At 35.4% G+C, this 17,214-nt stretch overlaps 1 protein-coding gene across 2 annotated transcripts in view; it reads left to right on the forward strand.

Moving 5' to 3' along the window:
• The window catches only part of SLK (STE20 like kinase), a 50,328-nt gene that overhangs the window by 16,692 nt on the left and 16,422 nt on the right, over positions 1-17,214 (forward strand). Inside the window, exons 5-13 of one of the 2 annotated variants that reach the window (XM_008144274.3) lie at positions 3,554-3,626; positions 3,786-3,980; positions 5,442-5,523; positions 6,806-6,934; positions 7,285-8,640; positions 10,839-10,969; positions 11,392-11,515; positions 13,262-13,441; positions 15,973-16,065. In XM_008144274.3, coding sequence (XP_008142496.2) covers positions 3,554-3,626; positions 3,786-3,980; positions 5,442-5,523; positions 6,806-6,934; positions 7,285-8,640; positions 10,839-10,969; positions 11,392-11,515; positions 13,262-13,441; positions 15,973-16,065 — 2,363 coding nt within the window. The remainder of the gene's footprint in view (positions 1-3,553; positions 3,627-3,785; positions 3,981-5,441; positions 5,524-6,805; positions 6,935-7,284; positions 8,641-10,838; positions 10,970-11,391; positions 11,516-13,261; positions 13,442-15,972; positions 16,066-17,214) is intronic. The other variant, XM_008144275.3, reaches the window with a different exon arrangement.

Genomic DNA, 17,214 nt, shown 5'->3' on the forward strand with positions numbered 1-17,214 from the left:
GTTAACTTTCTCTTTCTATGAATTTGACAACTCCAGGTACCTCATATAAATGGAATCAGACAATATTTGTCCTTTTGTGTCTGGCTTATTTTACTTAGCATGTCTTCAAGGTTCATCCATTTTGTAGCATGTGTCAATTTCCTTCCTTTTAAAAGCTGAATAGTATTTATGTATATGCCACATTTGGTTTATCCTTTCATCCATTGATGGGCACTTTGCTTGCTTCTACCTTGTGGCTCTTGTGAATAATGCTGTTATGGACATGGGTGTACAAATACCTGTTTGATCCCTTGATTTCAATTCTTTTGGGTATTCCAAAAGTGGAATTGCTGGATCATATGGTGATTCTGTGCTAATTTTTTTGAGGAACTACTATATAATTTTCCATAGTAGTTGCACCATTTTACGTTCTTATCAGCAATGCACAAGGATTCCAGTTTCTCCACATCCTTGCTAATATTTGTTACGGGTGTGGAGTGGTAATGGTTATGAATTTGTTTATCTGCTATTGCATTCCTCTTAATTTAGTCTTTTTTTCTAAATGATTTTTTATTTCTAATTTTCTCAAGTTCTGCCACCTCATTTCTAAGTTTTTGTAATTCTGATTTAATGTTACTCTTTTATGTCTTACCTCACCTAAGCATATATTGTATTGATTTTTTTTTTTAATCGAAAGAGAGGAAATGGAGGGAAGAAAGAGAGAGAGAGAGAGAGAGAGAGAGAGAGAGAGAGAGAGAGAGACGCTGATGTGAGAAACATTGATTGGATGCCTCCCACATGCTCCCCAACTGAGGACCAAATCTGTTCTCTGACTGGGAATTGAACCCACAACCTTTTGGTGTACAGGACAACACTCCAACCAACTGAGCCACCCGGCTAGGATTGTCTTAACATCATTTTTTGAAGTCTCGTAGCTCATTTTGAAATAGTTATGTTATAATTTTGATTAATTTTTTGGTGAATGTTTTTCTGTAAATGTATTAAAACCTTATTTGAATATAAGAATATACTGTTGTGTAAAATAATGTATACTTTAAGTATATTTTTGAAGATCTATTTTTGAGTTGGTTGACATTTAAAATAGTTTCAATTTCTGTTTAATTAATTTGTAAATACAGAGAACCTCCGATTTCTTTTACACCCTATTAAATAATATGCAGAAGTATAGAGTTAAACTATGCTCATGAACCATATTGCAATACCCCAATTTTTATGATCTTACTGGGTCACATAATTGCAAATGAAAATAAGTATGTAAAATGCTATTTTCACAGACCAATGTGTACATGCCACATCATTATAAGTAGAAATACGAAGCACATGGCAAACTTAATTTTTCCCTTTGCACAGAAAAAACAAAGATGCCTTTTGTACCTCCTGTTCATTAGAGTGCTTGGAGAGGTATGAATGTTGACAGTAAACAGTTGTTGTTTAGGCCTGTTTCGGGACCTCCTTCCTCAGTCATGTTCATAGGGGAGAGAGTTAAAAAGAATAGTGTTAATAGGTTCTAGGAAAACAATGGAATAAGTACTGAGCTGACTTTACCTGAGTCCAGAACTTCTCTGGCAGAATTTCATATTGTGATCTCAACTCCTTCCTCCAGGAATATAAGAGAAGCTTGTAAGTAGAGGAGGTGAGGGGTGGCAATAGGGGTGAGGAGTCCTGAATAAATCTATATTGTATCTTCTGTAAATAATATATTCCAAGTATAATATGTTCTGTTTGCTTCTTTATTAATTTAATTATAAAACCTTAATTCAATATCTAATGTAATGAAGGATTTTGTACACTATGTTAGGAAGCTTGAACTTCATTCACAGGCAATAGGTAGCTGCTTATTTATGTTTAAGCAGGAGAACTACATGGTGAGAGAGAGAGAGGACCATAGAATAAGCACAAATAATTAGATTACAAAGCAGGACTTAATAAGTTTTAAGAGTTCTGCCAATAAAATATCCCAAAAGTTAGAATAATAGATATGGTTAATAATAGTAGCTACCATTTACTGTGCCAGGCCTTGGAGCATAAATACTAAATGCAGGATTTTGGTATTTAATTTTGAGAATTGTGGCATGTCAAACATGAAACCTTGAAAGATAGATAGATGTATGGCATGAGGTAATTTAGGCAGCTATAGCAGTTTTATGTTGCTATTAATGCTTGTCTCTGCTGTAAACTTAAAAGATGGTGTTTAACAATGGCTTTATATTGTTGCTGTTCTCTAAAATTTATTTATTTTTTTTTGAGTGACTTAAAACAACACAGATAATATTATTCTCTTACAGTTCTGAAGGTCAGAAGTCCTAATGTTAAAGTGTTGGCAGGGCTGCATTTCTTTTAGAGACTCCAAGGGATAATCCATTTCTTTAGCAAAAGCTTCTAGAGGCTGTCTGCATTCTTTGGCTCATGGATCCATCCTCCATCTTCAAAACTAGCATCTTCTCTATCTCTGATTCGGAGCCTTCTTTCCTTCTTATAAGGAACCTTGGGATTCCAGTGACACACCTGGATAATTTAGGATAATTGCCCTGTCTTGATTTAATCACATCTGCAAAGTCCCTTATGTGAAATGTTGTGATGTACTTAGTTCAGAGTATTAGGATTTGGACATCTTTAGGGACCATTATTTTGCCTACCACAAGGGAAGGGGCAAGCAATTTGGCAATATCTGCCAAAATTACAGATACAGCTCTGGCCGGTGTGGCTCAGTTGGTTGTGCATGTCCTGAAGGGTTGCTGGTTGGATTCCTGGTCGGGGCACATGCCTGGGTTGTTGGCTTGACCCCTGTAGGGAGTGTGCAGGAGGCAGCTGATTGATGTTACACTCTCATTTCGATGTTTTTCTCTCTCTCTCCCTTCCTCTCTCTCAGTCTCTATGCAGTCTCCACTTTCCATCCTTGGTTATCAGGATTCTCTCCAGCTAGTCTTCAGTTGATTATTCAGAGTATTTTTTTTTTTTTTTTTTTGTATTTTAGTTGTAATTCCAGTTTGGTTCTGGGAATATGTCTGTGTAGTAGTATCCACTTACTCCGCCACCATTTTTAATCTCTTTTGTGCTCTATAATTTAAATAAGAAAACATGGTTCCTAATTTTTTTCTTTGCAATGTGATTTTCTGAGGAAGTTAGCAAGCCATATGCTGTCATAAAGGCTGCTTTGGTATAGTTTCTGGTTTTCGCACTATAGAAAAATGTTTACATCTATTGATTTAATTATAATATAGCACTAGTTGACATTTGTTTTGAAGTGGATAACCTGGTCTGTTTTAAAGTTACAATATTGTTCTTCAATTCTGGAGAATTTGTGATCTGAAGATGTATAAAGATGGTGGTATTAAGTGTGTTAATGATGGAATCTTTTCTGCATCATTTTTGGTGAGTAGGTGCGATAGAAAGAGGGTGGTCAAAATTAGGATGGTAGAGAAGTTTATTTTCCTTACCCTTTAATAAGAATGGCCTTATGAAGGACTTCATATGTTTTCCCAAACTTCATTGACTACAGGGAACTTTGCTTAAACACTATCATTAACACTTCTGTATAATTATTTATTTCAAGCGGATTTTGGAGTATCAGCTAAAAACACAAGGACAATCCAAAGAAGAGATTCCTTTATTGGCACACCATATTGGTATGTATTAACTTTTATGAATTTACAGGTTAGTTATGTCAGCAGTTATTATACTCATTAATTTGTTCACATAATTGGTGATACTGTCTGTCTTTGTTGAGGGTTGCGATCACTAGTCTTAATTTAAACATCTTAACTTTCAATTTTCTGTTTTCATAGGATGGCTCCTGAGGTAGTCATGTGTGAAACATCGAAGGACAGACCCTATGACTACAAAGCTGATGTTTGGTCCCTGGGTATCACTTTAATAGAAATGGCTGAGATAGAACCACCACATCATGAATTAAACCCAATGCGAGTGCTGCTAAAAATAGCAAAATCTGAGCCTCCTACATTAGCACAACCATCAAAATGGTAAAGTATTCTAAACAAAGCTTTTTAAGAAGCAAAACTTGACGCTTTATTCTTCCAACTTTCCAAGAATACTTACATTTATGGTACAAAGACTATATAAAGTAGAAAACTGATTTTTGGTATAGTTTCAAGACTTAAGGACCATTTAAACTCTTAAAACTAACTTTTCCCATAATTTTTTCTTTTAAATCCTTACCCGAGGATATTTTTCCATTGATTTTTTAGAGAGAGTGGAAGAGAGAGGGAAAGACAGAGAGAAATATCAGTGTCAGAGAAATACATCTATTGGTTGCCTCCTGCACATGCCCTAATTGGGGCTGGGGGGGTGGGGTGCCTGCAACTGAGGTACTAGCCCTTGACCAGAATCGAACCCAGGACTCTTTGGCTCTATCCACTGAGCCAAACTGGCTAGGGCCCCATAACTTTTAAAAAAATCAGTTTTAGAGAGGGAGGGAAGGTGAGAGAGAGGGAGAGAGAAAAAGAAACATCGATGTGAGAGAGACAGTGGATCAAATCCACAACTTAGGTATGTGCTGTGACCAGGAATCAAATCTAACCTTCAGTTGCCAGGACTACTCTCCAACCAGCTGAACCACACTGGCCAGGGGTTTTCCTATAAATTTGAAGATACCAGTGACTTGAGTTCTACACAAAAAAAATATTTTCTTTTCTATGAGAAAGTGAGACATGTATCTGATCTATATTTGTGGAATTTAATATAGAAGAATTTTTGTGACTTGGCATACTTGTGAATATATGGTTATATCTCATTGGTTAAAACTTTGAACCTACTTACTTATATGTGTAAATTGTATTTATAAATAAACTGGAGGCCCAGTGTACAAAATGTGTGCATGGGTGTGTGGGGGTGTGTGTGTCCCTCAGCCTGGCTATACCCTCTCGCAATCCAGGACCACTGGCTCCTAACCGCTCACCTGCCTGCCTGCCTCATTGCCCCTAACCACTCTGCCTGCCTGCCTCATTGCCCCTAAACACTCGCCTGCCTGCCTGATTCCCCTAACCATTCTGCCTGCCTGCCTCATTGCCCCAACCTCTCTGCCTGCCTGCCTGATCACCCCTAACTGCTCACCTGCCTGCCTGATCGCCCCTAACCCCTCTGCCTGCCTGCCTGATCACACCTAACCGCCTCTGCCTGCCTGCCTGATCGCCCCTAACCACTTGCCTTCCTGTCTGATTGCCCGTAACCGTCTCTGCCTCGGCCCCTGCTGTTGTGGCTTTGTCCGGAAGGATGTCAGGAAGGTCATTCGGCTGTCCGGTCTAATTAGCATATTATGCTATTATTATAGATAACTAATAAAATCTTAATATTCTCATTAACTAGTTTTTTTATGTTGAATAATACTATTGTATACATACTGAAACTTAATTTATTAGAGTTTTGTTTGATTTTAATAACATGAAACTAAAATGGGATGTCATTGTTAAAATTTTATTTTGAAGGTCTTCGAATTTTAAGGACTTTCTAAAGAAATGCTTGGAAAAAAATGTGGATTCCCGGTGGACAACATCTCAGCTACTACAGGTAAGATAAGATTTATTCATTGTGCTCTTTTTACACTTGAGTTTCCTTGTGGAAAATCAAAATACATTATAGTAATTAATATTTATTTTATCAACATATATTAGTAGGTGCTGCCATTGCTAAAAGGTCTTGAACTTATAAGTCATTCCTTCTGTGCTTTTTTGATTGAGTTTGTGTTCTTTCATTTTGTTAGTTATTTCCGCTTTGTTAGTTGCTTCCATTTTGTTTCTCATCTCTCTTGAGGATAAATGTTGCTGATTTTAACAAATAGTATTAAAGTGATTGGATAATTTTGATTTATAGCGGAACCTGTTTATAATATTTGAAATAAAACGTAGTCAAATAGTTAATATTACAGGTGAACAAAAAGAATGGCAAATATTGAGGCACTTACTGTTAGGTTGAGTTACTCTATAACTCCTACATTATCGTGTTTTTGAAAACACGATAATGTAGGAGTTATAGGAACAGTTAGTTATACGTATTTATGTTGGGGGGCGGGTGAAAGCAGGAAAAATTGCCTTGTTCTGTGCAATATGAATTCCCTGGGACACACTTACTTTTATTATTTTACTACCTCCACATTTGAAAGCCTTAGTCTGTGACAGACACTGTTAAGTGCCAAGTACACAGAGATAATAAAGTTTCTTCTTACTCTTAAGAATATTAGAACCATGAGCATAACCAATGGACACAGACAATAGGGTGGTGAGGGCATGTGCTGGGGGGTGGGAGCGGCTGGGGAGAGGTCAATGGGGGAAAAAGGAGACTTTTGTAATACTTGAAACAATAAAGAATATAAATTAAAAAAAAAAGAAAAGAATATTAGAACCATGTCAAAAAAGCAGATATTTGTAGACACTTTTAACTTTAAATTTTTTTATTTTATTTAGGCTTTAAACTGGATTTATATGTATTGCTACTTTTTAAGAACTGGTATTATATAGTTAACTTGAAAGGTACTTTAAATTTAAATTTAATTTTTATATTACGAAATTTTCAAAAATACACAAAAGTACGTGTACTTACAGATATAATGTCATTATTTTGACATATTTCCTTCAGACTCTTTAAAAAGGTACAAGTAGGGGTTGCAGGCCCCTGTTCAATCCCCTTTACCTTCTTCCTTTCCTAGATGTAATATTACTTGATGGTGTTTGTATTTTTCCTACCTATGTATTCATATTTTCACCACATAATAATGTGTTTTATGTTTTGAAACTTACTCTATGAGCAAGTATTTCAGGTGTTGTTGAGCATGCTCTTTTTAATGATCTGACAGCATCCTTTTGTTACTGTGGATTCCAACAAACCAATCCGAGAATTGATTGCAGAGGCAAAGGCTGAAGTAACAGAAGAAGTTGAAGATGGTAAAGAGGAGGAGGAAGATGAAGAAACAGAAAATTCTCTGGTCAGTATGATAGAAAGGAAATTTTATTTAGGTAATTTTTAGAGTTGGGTTTTGAGGTATGATTATACCTGTATTTAAGGATTAGTTGATGGGTAGCAGTACAAACTAATTTTTGAGATGAAGATTAATAGCAAGTTTACTCTTGCTATCCATTTTTGTCATATTTATTATGTGAAGATTTATCAGTTCTTTAAACTACTTTTATAACTTCATCAGATTTACTGAATAAATATATTAGATCATTATATATGAAGTAGATAAATTTAAAATATAAATAAAATAAAAAAAGTAAAATGTTGTTTTGGTCACCATCTTGTTTTAACACTAAAAATATATAAAACCTTTTTCAGCCAATACCTGCAAGTAAGCGTGCCTCCTCTGACCTCAGTATTGCCAGCTCCGAAGAAGATAAACTTTCACAAAATGCTTGTATTTTGGAATCTGTCTCAGAAAAAACAGAACGTAATACTCCTGAAGATAAATTTAACAGCAGAGTTCTTAATGAAAAACCCACTACTGAAGAGCCTGAAAAAGGTGTGGAGGGTATTGATGAAACTTTAGGAGCTGTGGCTGAACTCCATACTAGAACAATAATAATCAAGGAAAATGGGAGAGAGGAGAAGAGACCCAAGCTTGAAAATCTGCCTGACATAGAAGACCAAGAAAGAGTAGACATGAAGTCAATCAACGAAGGAAAAGAGAATAATATAACTGTAGAAACAAATATTGAACAGAGTCTGAAACCTGAGGAAGAAAGGGATCAGGAAAAGCAACAGACATTTGAAAATAAGGTTATAAAATCTGAAGAAGAAATTAAAGATACTACTATGCAAACAATTGATTTAGTTTCTCAAGAGACTGGAGAAAAAGAGGTAGATATTCAAACAATTGACAATGAAGTTGAGCTTACAAAGGAAGACACCCAAAAGAATTTGGGAAAAGATGAGAAAACGAAAAAAGATGTAATCAGTGATACAAGTAATGCAATAGGAACAAGTGAGGCCATAGATGTTGCTCAGAAGGCAGTTGAAAACAATGCTAAGGACGCTCAGAGTAATGATGGGAAAGAAATGTTTGAAGCAGGTCAGGAATTAGCAAGTAAACCCATGGAGGGTCCTGAGGTTGGTGGTACTGAGGAAGTTTCTCTTAGAGAAATAGTTGAAACTAATGAGATAGATCAAAAATCTATAGAAGGTAAAGGTGAGAAACAGTTGATCAGCAGTTCCGAGAACATAGTGGAGACCACTGAGGAACCCAGGACAAACGAAGTTGAAATTACTGAGTCAAGTAGCACTGAAGAAATAGAGGTCAGAAGTGCAGTGATTCATACTGACCAAAAGGCTTCAGGAAGTGAAACACAGGATGCTCATGAAGCCACTACTCAGACAGATACAGAGCAAAAAGAGATTCCATGTGAAGTGCCAATTAAAACAGAACCTGACGTTACTGCCACTTCACAGCCCAGTGAACCTCAGCCTGTTCCAATACCTAGTATTAATATCAACTCTGATGGTGCAGAAAATAAAGGGGAAATAGGTGCTTTATCAAAAACTGAAACCATGTTGCTACCAGAATCTGAGACTCAAAAGGAAAATGATACTGATTCAGGCACTGGTTCTACTGCTGATAATAGCAGCATTGACTTGAATTTATCCATCTCTAGCTTCCTAAGCAAAACTAAAGACAGTGGATCAATATCTTTACAAGTAAGTGTACATGAGTCCTTGTTCGGGTTTTTCTTTGTCATTTTGGTAATTTAGAGTTTATGTGAAACTGATGTCTTGAAAGTGAGGCAGCACTAAATCAGTGTAGTATTTACTACCCCTATAAAATTCTTAAGGCCTACAAATGCAATCAATTAACAGAACCAAGGAGAGAGGTTGTGGATGTGACCTTTAAATTTTTTGGTAGTACCTACCTATTTTTGCCAACTTGATAGAAACAGTATATATTATTGCTTAGTGTGATTTGGGTTCTCTTATTGTACATAGGTAGATACTGTTTTAGCAAGAATCAATAGCATATGAGAGAATTGAGAAAGAATGATCTTTTTAAAGCACGTTTAGGGTGTAAACAGTCCTTGATTTACCACTGGCCCACACAGACGACCATTTTGTTGCTTCTTCCTCAGTCATAGCCATCACTACTGCCATGAGAACCATTGTGGGACAAACAAAACTAAAACCCAGAACACTTGCAGCTCCTAAATATTAGTGTGCTTAAGACTTAGCAGGGGGGAGCTATACAGGAGTATGGAGTGGGGCCCAAGAATCAGTATTTGTAACAAAAGATCCCATGGAATTTTGATGCAGGTGAACCATGGACAAAGAGTTTGGGTTGACAGGTAGCAGAAGACAAGACTGTGAAAAGCAGAAACAACTTAGGAAAACAGACCTTAGGGATAAGACTAGGGCATGACTAATCAGCCTGCCTATCTGCCTCACATTATTACATCTTGCCTAGATTGTCTTCATTTTATTTTTGTTTCACTGACTGAAATTCTATTAATCTGAAGTCCATTCACTTACTTACTGAGTAATGTAACTATGTATGGTAACTTTTAAGTTACACTATAAAAATATACTAATTTTTTAAAAATGCAAATACTTTGAGAATTAAGGTCATGTTAATTATGGATATTTTAGTAGGAACTGAAGAAATGGAAAGTTTGGAGGTTATGGGGATGTAGATCTGTTTTGGGGGCAAGCCCACTTTAGATTTTATAGGAAGCCTGGTTAGGGTGCTTAAGGGGAGGAGAGGAAACTGGAAGCTTGGAGAATAGAACAATAAGAGGTTGCAAAAAGGTGACTGGAAAGTGACAGACAGTTTAAAATTCTAATGCATTTTGAGTTTAGTATTTTCACATTCTACTTTTGCTCCCTCTGCTTTCTAAGCTTTCCTCCATATCAAAACCTAGTAATTATCTGTTCTCAATACATATATTTTTACCATGTTTATGTATTTGTAGGAGTGTTATATTTTTATTATTTGTTTACATTTAAAGAACATTTGGATATCAGTTGAGGAATCAAGAGTTTGATCTTAATAATGAGTGATAGGCAGCTCTCCCTCTCGGGTTTCCCTCCAGGTGTGTTACCTTTCGCTTTCCCTCCTAAGCTGTAAGGGCCCTTCTTCTGCCTCTGTAACTTGTTTCCTGAGCTTAGCAGCCCAACTGGCTCACTTCTACTACCTTTGTAACTTTCTCTTTTAGTTTGAAAAAAAAAGAATGGTAGGCAATAGCTAACGGGCAAATATAGTTCTTTTGAGGTGCAGTAGAGGTGCTATCTTGCTAATAACTCTAAAATCACACATTCATCTCCAGCCCTGAAATGGAGAGCAGAGCTGTAGATATTGTTGCTGACGAAATAGCTTTTGATTCCTAGTCCTGGCAAGTGTTTAAAAATTACCTGGGAGCCTTTTCAAAATATAAATTCCCAGCTACCCTTAACCCTATTGATTTAGTGTCTTTAAGGGCTGAGCCCCAGGAATTCAATTTTGTTTTGTCAGTGGTCCTAAACTGAAAGCAGAGGTATCTGAGAACCTACAAGGTGAAAAGAGGAAGAAAAACTAATGGTTAACATGTAAAAGTTTACTAATTAGTCACTTATGTGAATTGATCCTTACCACTGTAAGGGTCCTTACCTGATTATGATGTGGTATCATAAAAATTATATAGGCACATCATGAAAAGTCATACTTTGATTTGAAAAATTTAGATTTCATCTGTAAAGTCATGTGAAAGTCAAATAAGATGATATAACTGGTTCTACATGTGAGTCTTATTGCTTTATATTCTTATTTTATATGTGTAGTCTTAATGGTTCAATTTTTTTTTAAAGAAGAAAATGCTTTCTGTCTTTAGTATTGCTCATATAAAGCCTAACTAAAATAAAATCTCATTCAGGAAACAAGAAGACAAAAGAAAACATTGAAGAAAACACGCAAATTTATTGTTGATGGTGTAGAAGTGAGTGTAACAACATCAAAGATAGTTACAGATAGTGATTCCAAAACTGAAGAATTGAGGTTTCTTAGGTGAGTAGAGAACAACATAATTAAAACTGGTGCCCTAGCGGGTTTGGCTCGGTGGGTAGAGTCCCAGGTTTGATTCCGGTCAAGGGCACATGCCTGGATTGCGGGCTCGAATCCCCAGTTGGGGGGCGTGCAGGAGGCAGCCAATCAATGATTCTCTCATCATTGATGTTTCTATCTCTCTCTTCCTCTTTCTCCCTCTCTGAAATCAATAAAACAAAACTGGTTTTGTGACTTCTTTTTAGATTCTGTAAAGTCTGAAGACTAGAGAAAGGAATAAAGACTTGGCTAATTTTGGACCATTCTTTTATTATTTTTACATTTGCAAAAAATTACTTTTAAAGTTTGTGTTTTTTTTTAAAGCATTACTTCAAAGGTATAACTTTTGTTTTCTGCCTCTATCATGGCTATTACATTTTATTCAGACGCCAGGAACTTCGGGAATTAAGATTTCTTCAAAAAGAAGAGCAAAGAGCCCAACAACAGCTCAATAGCAAACTGCAGCAGCAGCGAGAGCAAATCTTCCGGCGCTTTGAGCAAGAAATGATGGTAAAGTCTTAAATACTTGTACCATTTTGTTAATTATGAACTTTGATGCTTTAAGAAAAAACCCACTAGTGGTTTTAGATCTTGTTCTCTGATGACTACATTTTTCTGGCTTTATGATGTGTTTTTGCCCAAAAGGGTCCATCCTCGTCTTCCTATCACTGACTTATAGTGTGATTGGTGTCCTCATTTTTCTTTGATTAAAATCCGTCATGAAAACCTGGAATCATGAAGATGTTTACAAAGTTCTTTGGTGTGCCTATTGCTGGATCATTTTTCAGTGTTACAGTTTGACCTCTCAGATTTGGAATCCAAGATTTTAAGCCAGTCTAGAACAGTTATCTTTAAACCTTGCTGAGTATTCGAACTTCTTGGGGGCTTTTTTAAAACAAACAAACTTCTCTGGCAATTCACAGCTGCTAGATAAATTAGTGCTGATGAGTCTTTTGGTTTTTACCTCATGCTCAAAGTTAAAAAAGGAATTAGTAATGTGGTAATTTTTGATAACTTATGTTGAACATCTAGCTTAATGTAGGTTAGAAAAAAGATAATTTGAAATGTTACAGTGTTTATGCTTTAAACATAGTTCTTTTGCTGTTCTTGTAAGTGCTAAGAATTGTTTTGTGTGAAGTGCGGTATTATTGATTACATTTGTTGGATCATAACTGAGAATTCCTAATAATGAACTTTTTTTTCTTACTGAGTATTTTTAACTGTATATTTTCCAGAACCTTATAAAAGCTGGGTTTCTCCCCCCCCACTACCCCCCCAGATATTTTTCCAGAGTGTTTTGCTTTTTAATTTTTTTAAAGAAAATAACCTTTACAAATATTTAACTCTCTCTTATCCAAAATTGCAATGTTACTCAAGTTTTATATAAGCAGCAATATTTTGTTGAAAAGTGTAGATTTATAATTCCAAAAGATTTGTTTTGCTGATATAAGATGTTTATTTTAAGAAATTAATGAAGAAGGGTAAATCTGAAAATGACAATGGTACATAATTAAAATAGACTTCAGATAAGACCTTTGATTTATCAAACATTATATTGTATAAATGTAGAGATTTTTTTTTACTTTAATACTTCATAGCAATTGGATATTCTCCTGGATTCTCTAAAAATTTGCAACATTCTACTGCTTGTATAATTGAAAAATGTACAGTTGACCCTTGAACAGTGCAGGGTTTTAGGGGCATGAACCTGCAGCCCTGCCCCTTCCCTTGTGCAGTAGAAAATCCATGTTTAACTTGTAACTCCTTAAAAACCTAACTACAGTTGTCCCTGGGTATCGTGGAGGATTGGTTTCAGGACCCTCCACAAATACCAAAATCTGCACATGTAGAACAATGCATACAATAGGCCCTCTGCATCCACAGATTCCCAACCATGGGTCAAAAATACCGTTTTCAATTTGTGATTGGTTGAATGTGCAGATGTGAAACCCAGGGATACAGAGGGCCAACTGTATATTTATTGAAAAAAAATCTGTATATAAGTGGACCTGTACAATTCAAACCTGTTCAGGGGTCAGCTGTATTTATTTTCCATGTTAGAAGAAAAGAAATGCATGACTTTTTGAAAAATTATATATTTTAGTTCATTTGACTTGTTCAGTACTACAAAGGTTATATATATTCATTACATCTAAATTAAAATGCTAGTTATGTCCTCTTAGTAAACATCTTCATTATAATAGTTAATGTGAGTGATAGAAAAATAAAATGATCTTGAGCTACATTGTTTTACAGAGCAAAAAGCGACAATATGACCAAGAAATTGAGAATCTAGAAAAACAGCAGAAACAGACTATTGAACGACTAGAACAAGAACACACAAATCGCTTGCGAGATGAAGCCAAACGCATTAAAGGAGAACAAGAGAGAGAATTGTCCAAATTTCAGAATATATTGAAGAACCGAAAAAAGGAGGTAAGTGTAACTACTGTTTTTAATTATTAAAGCTATTTTTACTAGTTAAATAGGACTCTCTCTCTATATTTTTTGTTATCTTCCCAACAGTCATGTAGGTTAGTAGTAAGGTCAGGTGTTAACCCATTTTACTGCTCAGGAGGCTTGAGTAGAAGAAGTTTTAATGGCCTGTTCAAGTTCACAATCTGCCAGTAAATATCCAGCTACACGTTGAGCCAAATCTTCATTTTTCTTCCAAATTATCATTTCTTTTTTATTAATACAGCATTTAAGGCATACTACAGATGTATTTTTTCAAGAAAACTTAGTGTTGTGTTTGTAGGAGGCAATAATATATTTAATTCATACTTAAAATACTCTTTTTATTAACTTGATTGCCTCTCTGTGACATTGTACTAAAACAAAAGCTAAATAATCTGAAATTCAAAATTGTATCTATAAATTCATCAAATTGTAAGATACTTTGAAGAATCAAAGGTAGAAAACATCTGTAAAGTGATTTGAATAGGATGAATTTTTTCATTTTTCCTGAAACTGTTCCATATTGTGGTAGAATCTTGTTTGTGGTATGAAAGATTGTCATTGATTGAGAAAGAATTATATATTGGATCAGTATGTCTTTTTCTCCCAAACTAAGAGAGCTTTATATATTAGCAGCTTTCAGATATAATTCTATCATTTATTCTGTACCTTTAGTGTAGGAGAAGTTACTTTTTCATGATTCTAAAGGACCCAGGAACAATAATTATGATATTTGTATTAGATTGGAACCAAAACATCTCAGCCAAACTAGTGAATGCATTTTCACTTTGTATGTTTCAAATACCCAGCTCCATTACTTTAACATTTAAATTATGCAGAAAATTGAACATTATATTGCTGAACTTGAGGATCTACTTTAAAAAGGATAGAATCAAACATTAGTAAATATAGTGTGTACAATGATTTCTTTAGGTAAAGATGAATGAAATGGTATATAATTTTATTTGATGTGGCTATCATTTCTAAAAATTACTGTTTTGTCACATATTTTACATAAAATGGCTTTGTATATCATGGTGTATGACTTTTACTGAGGCTACATGTTAATTCTCTTGAAACCATGGGTAGTTTTCATTGAGAAGTTATTTTAAAAATATATATATTTTCATTTCAGAGAGGAAGGGAGAGGGAGAGAGAGATAGAAACATCAGTGATGAGTGAGAATCATTGATCAGCTGCCCCCTGCCTACTGGGGATCAAGCCCACAACCTGGGCATGTATCCTGGCCAGGAATCGAACTGTGACCTCCTGGTTCATAGGTAGATGCTCAACCTCTGAGCCATACCAGCTGGGTGAGAGGTTATTTTTAATATCAAATTAAATAAATAAAATTTTACAGGCAAATATGTTATTTAATCCTAAGTACAAAAGAGCCTCTAGTTATTATTACTGTTTTGGATAAGGGAATTTTAGCCAGTGAATATGTTTGAGATCATGATAATGCATATTTTAAATAATTATATTATGTATTTTTTTCCTTATCACTGAACTTCTTGCATTTGGGGAGTCTCTTCCTTTTCATGGTGATTTGGTTTCATGAGGAATTACTGATGGGAAATTTTAAGTACACTGTTAAATCAAAATCAGTCTCTTTCACAAACCATCAATAGCATGTGGTGATTTGGAATCTGGTTGCTTTTGGTGCTTCTACTTGTGTGAATACATGATCATTTTTCATAGTTGGATTACAGGTCTGTTTTTAGGTGGAATACATATCTAGAATTTTGAAATGATTTAAAAGAAAGAACTCTAAAATATACTTCATTTTATCATATGTTTTAATAGTTATAATAAATCAAAGCAAATTAAACTTATTTTATGAGTACCTATATTACTGATTTTAAACTTGACAATTAAGTTTGGCTTAAATTGTCAGCAAAGGAGAATGTCATTTTAATCCAACTCAAAAGTATCAGATATATTCATTTTTATCACACCGTGTATAAAATGGTGTGTTTTCTGAAAAAAGAAAATGTGGTATCCATTTATTTCTCCTTTGTGTGTTCTAAGGCTTACTTGCCCTGTTCTTTTGATCTCATTGAGTGGGTTTTATTTAAAATTATCAAGCTAATTATGAAATGTTTCACTTCTGTAAGGGGCATTAGCTTTCCTTATGCCCAATATTTCAAACAGTGTCAATAGATATGTTTATAATTTTATGATCTTTCAAGGTCAGTTGAGTTTATTATCTTAGTTCAGCATCAGTACTGTAAGTAATCCTTTACTGATTATCTTGGGTTTTTAGAGGGAATGATATATAGGGATAATTAAGCAACTAATTAACTTCTACATGGCATAATGTCCCTTTTCTGCACTGAGATTAAGCATGTTCTGTCCTTTCATTCTTTTCCACCAAACTAACACCTATGCTAATGCATGTTCAACTTTTTAACAGCTTTAATATTTGGCTTGTAGCTTGTCTGCTCACATAAATGCTTGCCGTGGAGAAAGTATTATTTCCCCACCTCCTGCATGCTTATACACTGTAGGTTATAAATGAAGTGGAGAGTGCACCCAAAGAGCTGAGAAAAGAGCTCATGAAACGCAGGAAAGAGGAGCTTGCACAAACCCAGCATGCTCAGGTAACAGCAGCAGCTTAATGCTACTAAAAACAGAAAGCAGCATTATTCTAACAGCTCAGTAAACCGTGGTTGAAAGGGTAATTTCTAAGTGTATGTGTTATTGACTTTGTATGTCATACAAAGGTTCCCAGGGCATTCTTAAGGTAGTTTCTAAAGGCACACTAATGGTGACATTTAAGTTGCTAATATGCTCCATGCTGGGGATCGAGCTTGCCACCCGGGGGGCCTGTGCCCTGACCGGGAATTGAACCGTGACCTCCTGGTTCATAGGCCTATGCTCAACTACTGAGCCACACTGGCTGAGCCCAATTTTAAATATAAGTCTGTTGTTTTTCTTTTTGACTCAGAATCTAGCAGTTAAAAAAATAGACTATTTTTACCCATATAAATTTGATTCTAGGTTATAAGGCTGAACCAGTTAAGATAGTGAATTCTTTATTAAATTAGATGAATTAGTATTTTCAATATATTCTTGTTTTTTTTTTTTTTAATATATTTTATTGATTTTTTACAGAGAGGAAGGGAGAGGGACAGAGAGTTAGAAACATCGATGAGAGAGAAACATCGATCAGCTGCCTCTTGCACACCCCCCACTGGGGATGTGCCCGCAGCCAAGATACATGCCCTTGACCGGAATCGAACCCGGAACCCTTCGGTCCGCAGGCCGACGCTCTATCCACTGAGCCAAACCAGTCAGGGCAATATATTCTTTTTTTAAAAATATATCTTATTGATTTTTTACAGAGAGGAAGGGAGAGGGATAGAGAGTTAGAAACATTGATGAGAGAGAAACATTGATCAGCTGCCTCCTGCACACTCCCTACTGGGTATGTGCCTGCAACCAAAGGTACATGCCCTTGACCGCAATCGAACCTGGGACCCTTGAGTCCCCAGGCCGAAGCTCTATCCACTGAGCCAAACCGGCCAGGGCTTCAATATATTCTTACATAGAATTATTTCATGTGACTCTACAAGGTTTTTTATACTAGGAATATATTTCTTTTAAGTTTGCACTCAGCTTGGAGGCAAAGAAAAGTGAGTTCAATTTATAGTTACATATGTCAATGAAAGGAAGAACACACATGGATTATATATTAATTGTTGCCTATATTATCTTTATAATGTGGTTTTATATAATTTCAAAAGTGG

The sequence above is a fragment of the Eptesicus fuscus genome, chromosome 17 (assembly GCF_027574615.1).
Source record: "Eptesicus fuscus isolate TK198812 chromosome 17, DD_ASM_mEF_20220401, whole genome shotgun sequence".
Lineage (NCBI taxonomy): Eukaryota > Metazoa > Chordata > Mammalia > Chiroptera > Vespertilionidae > Eptesicus > Eptesicus fuscus.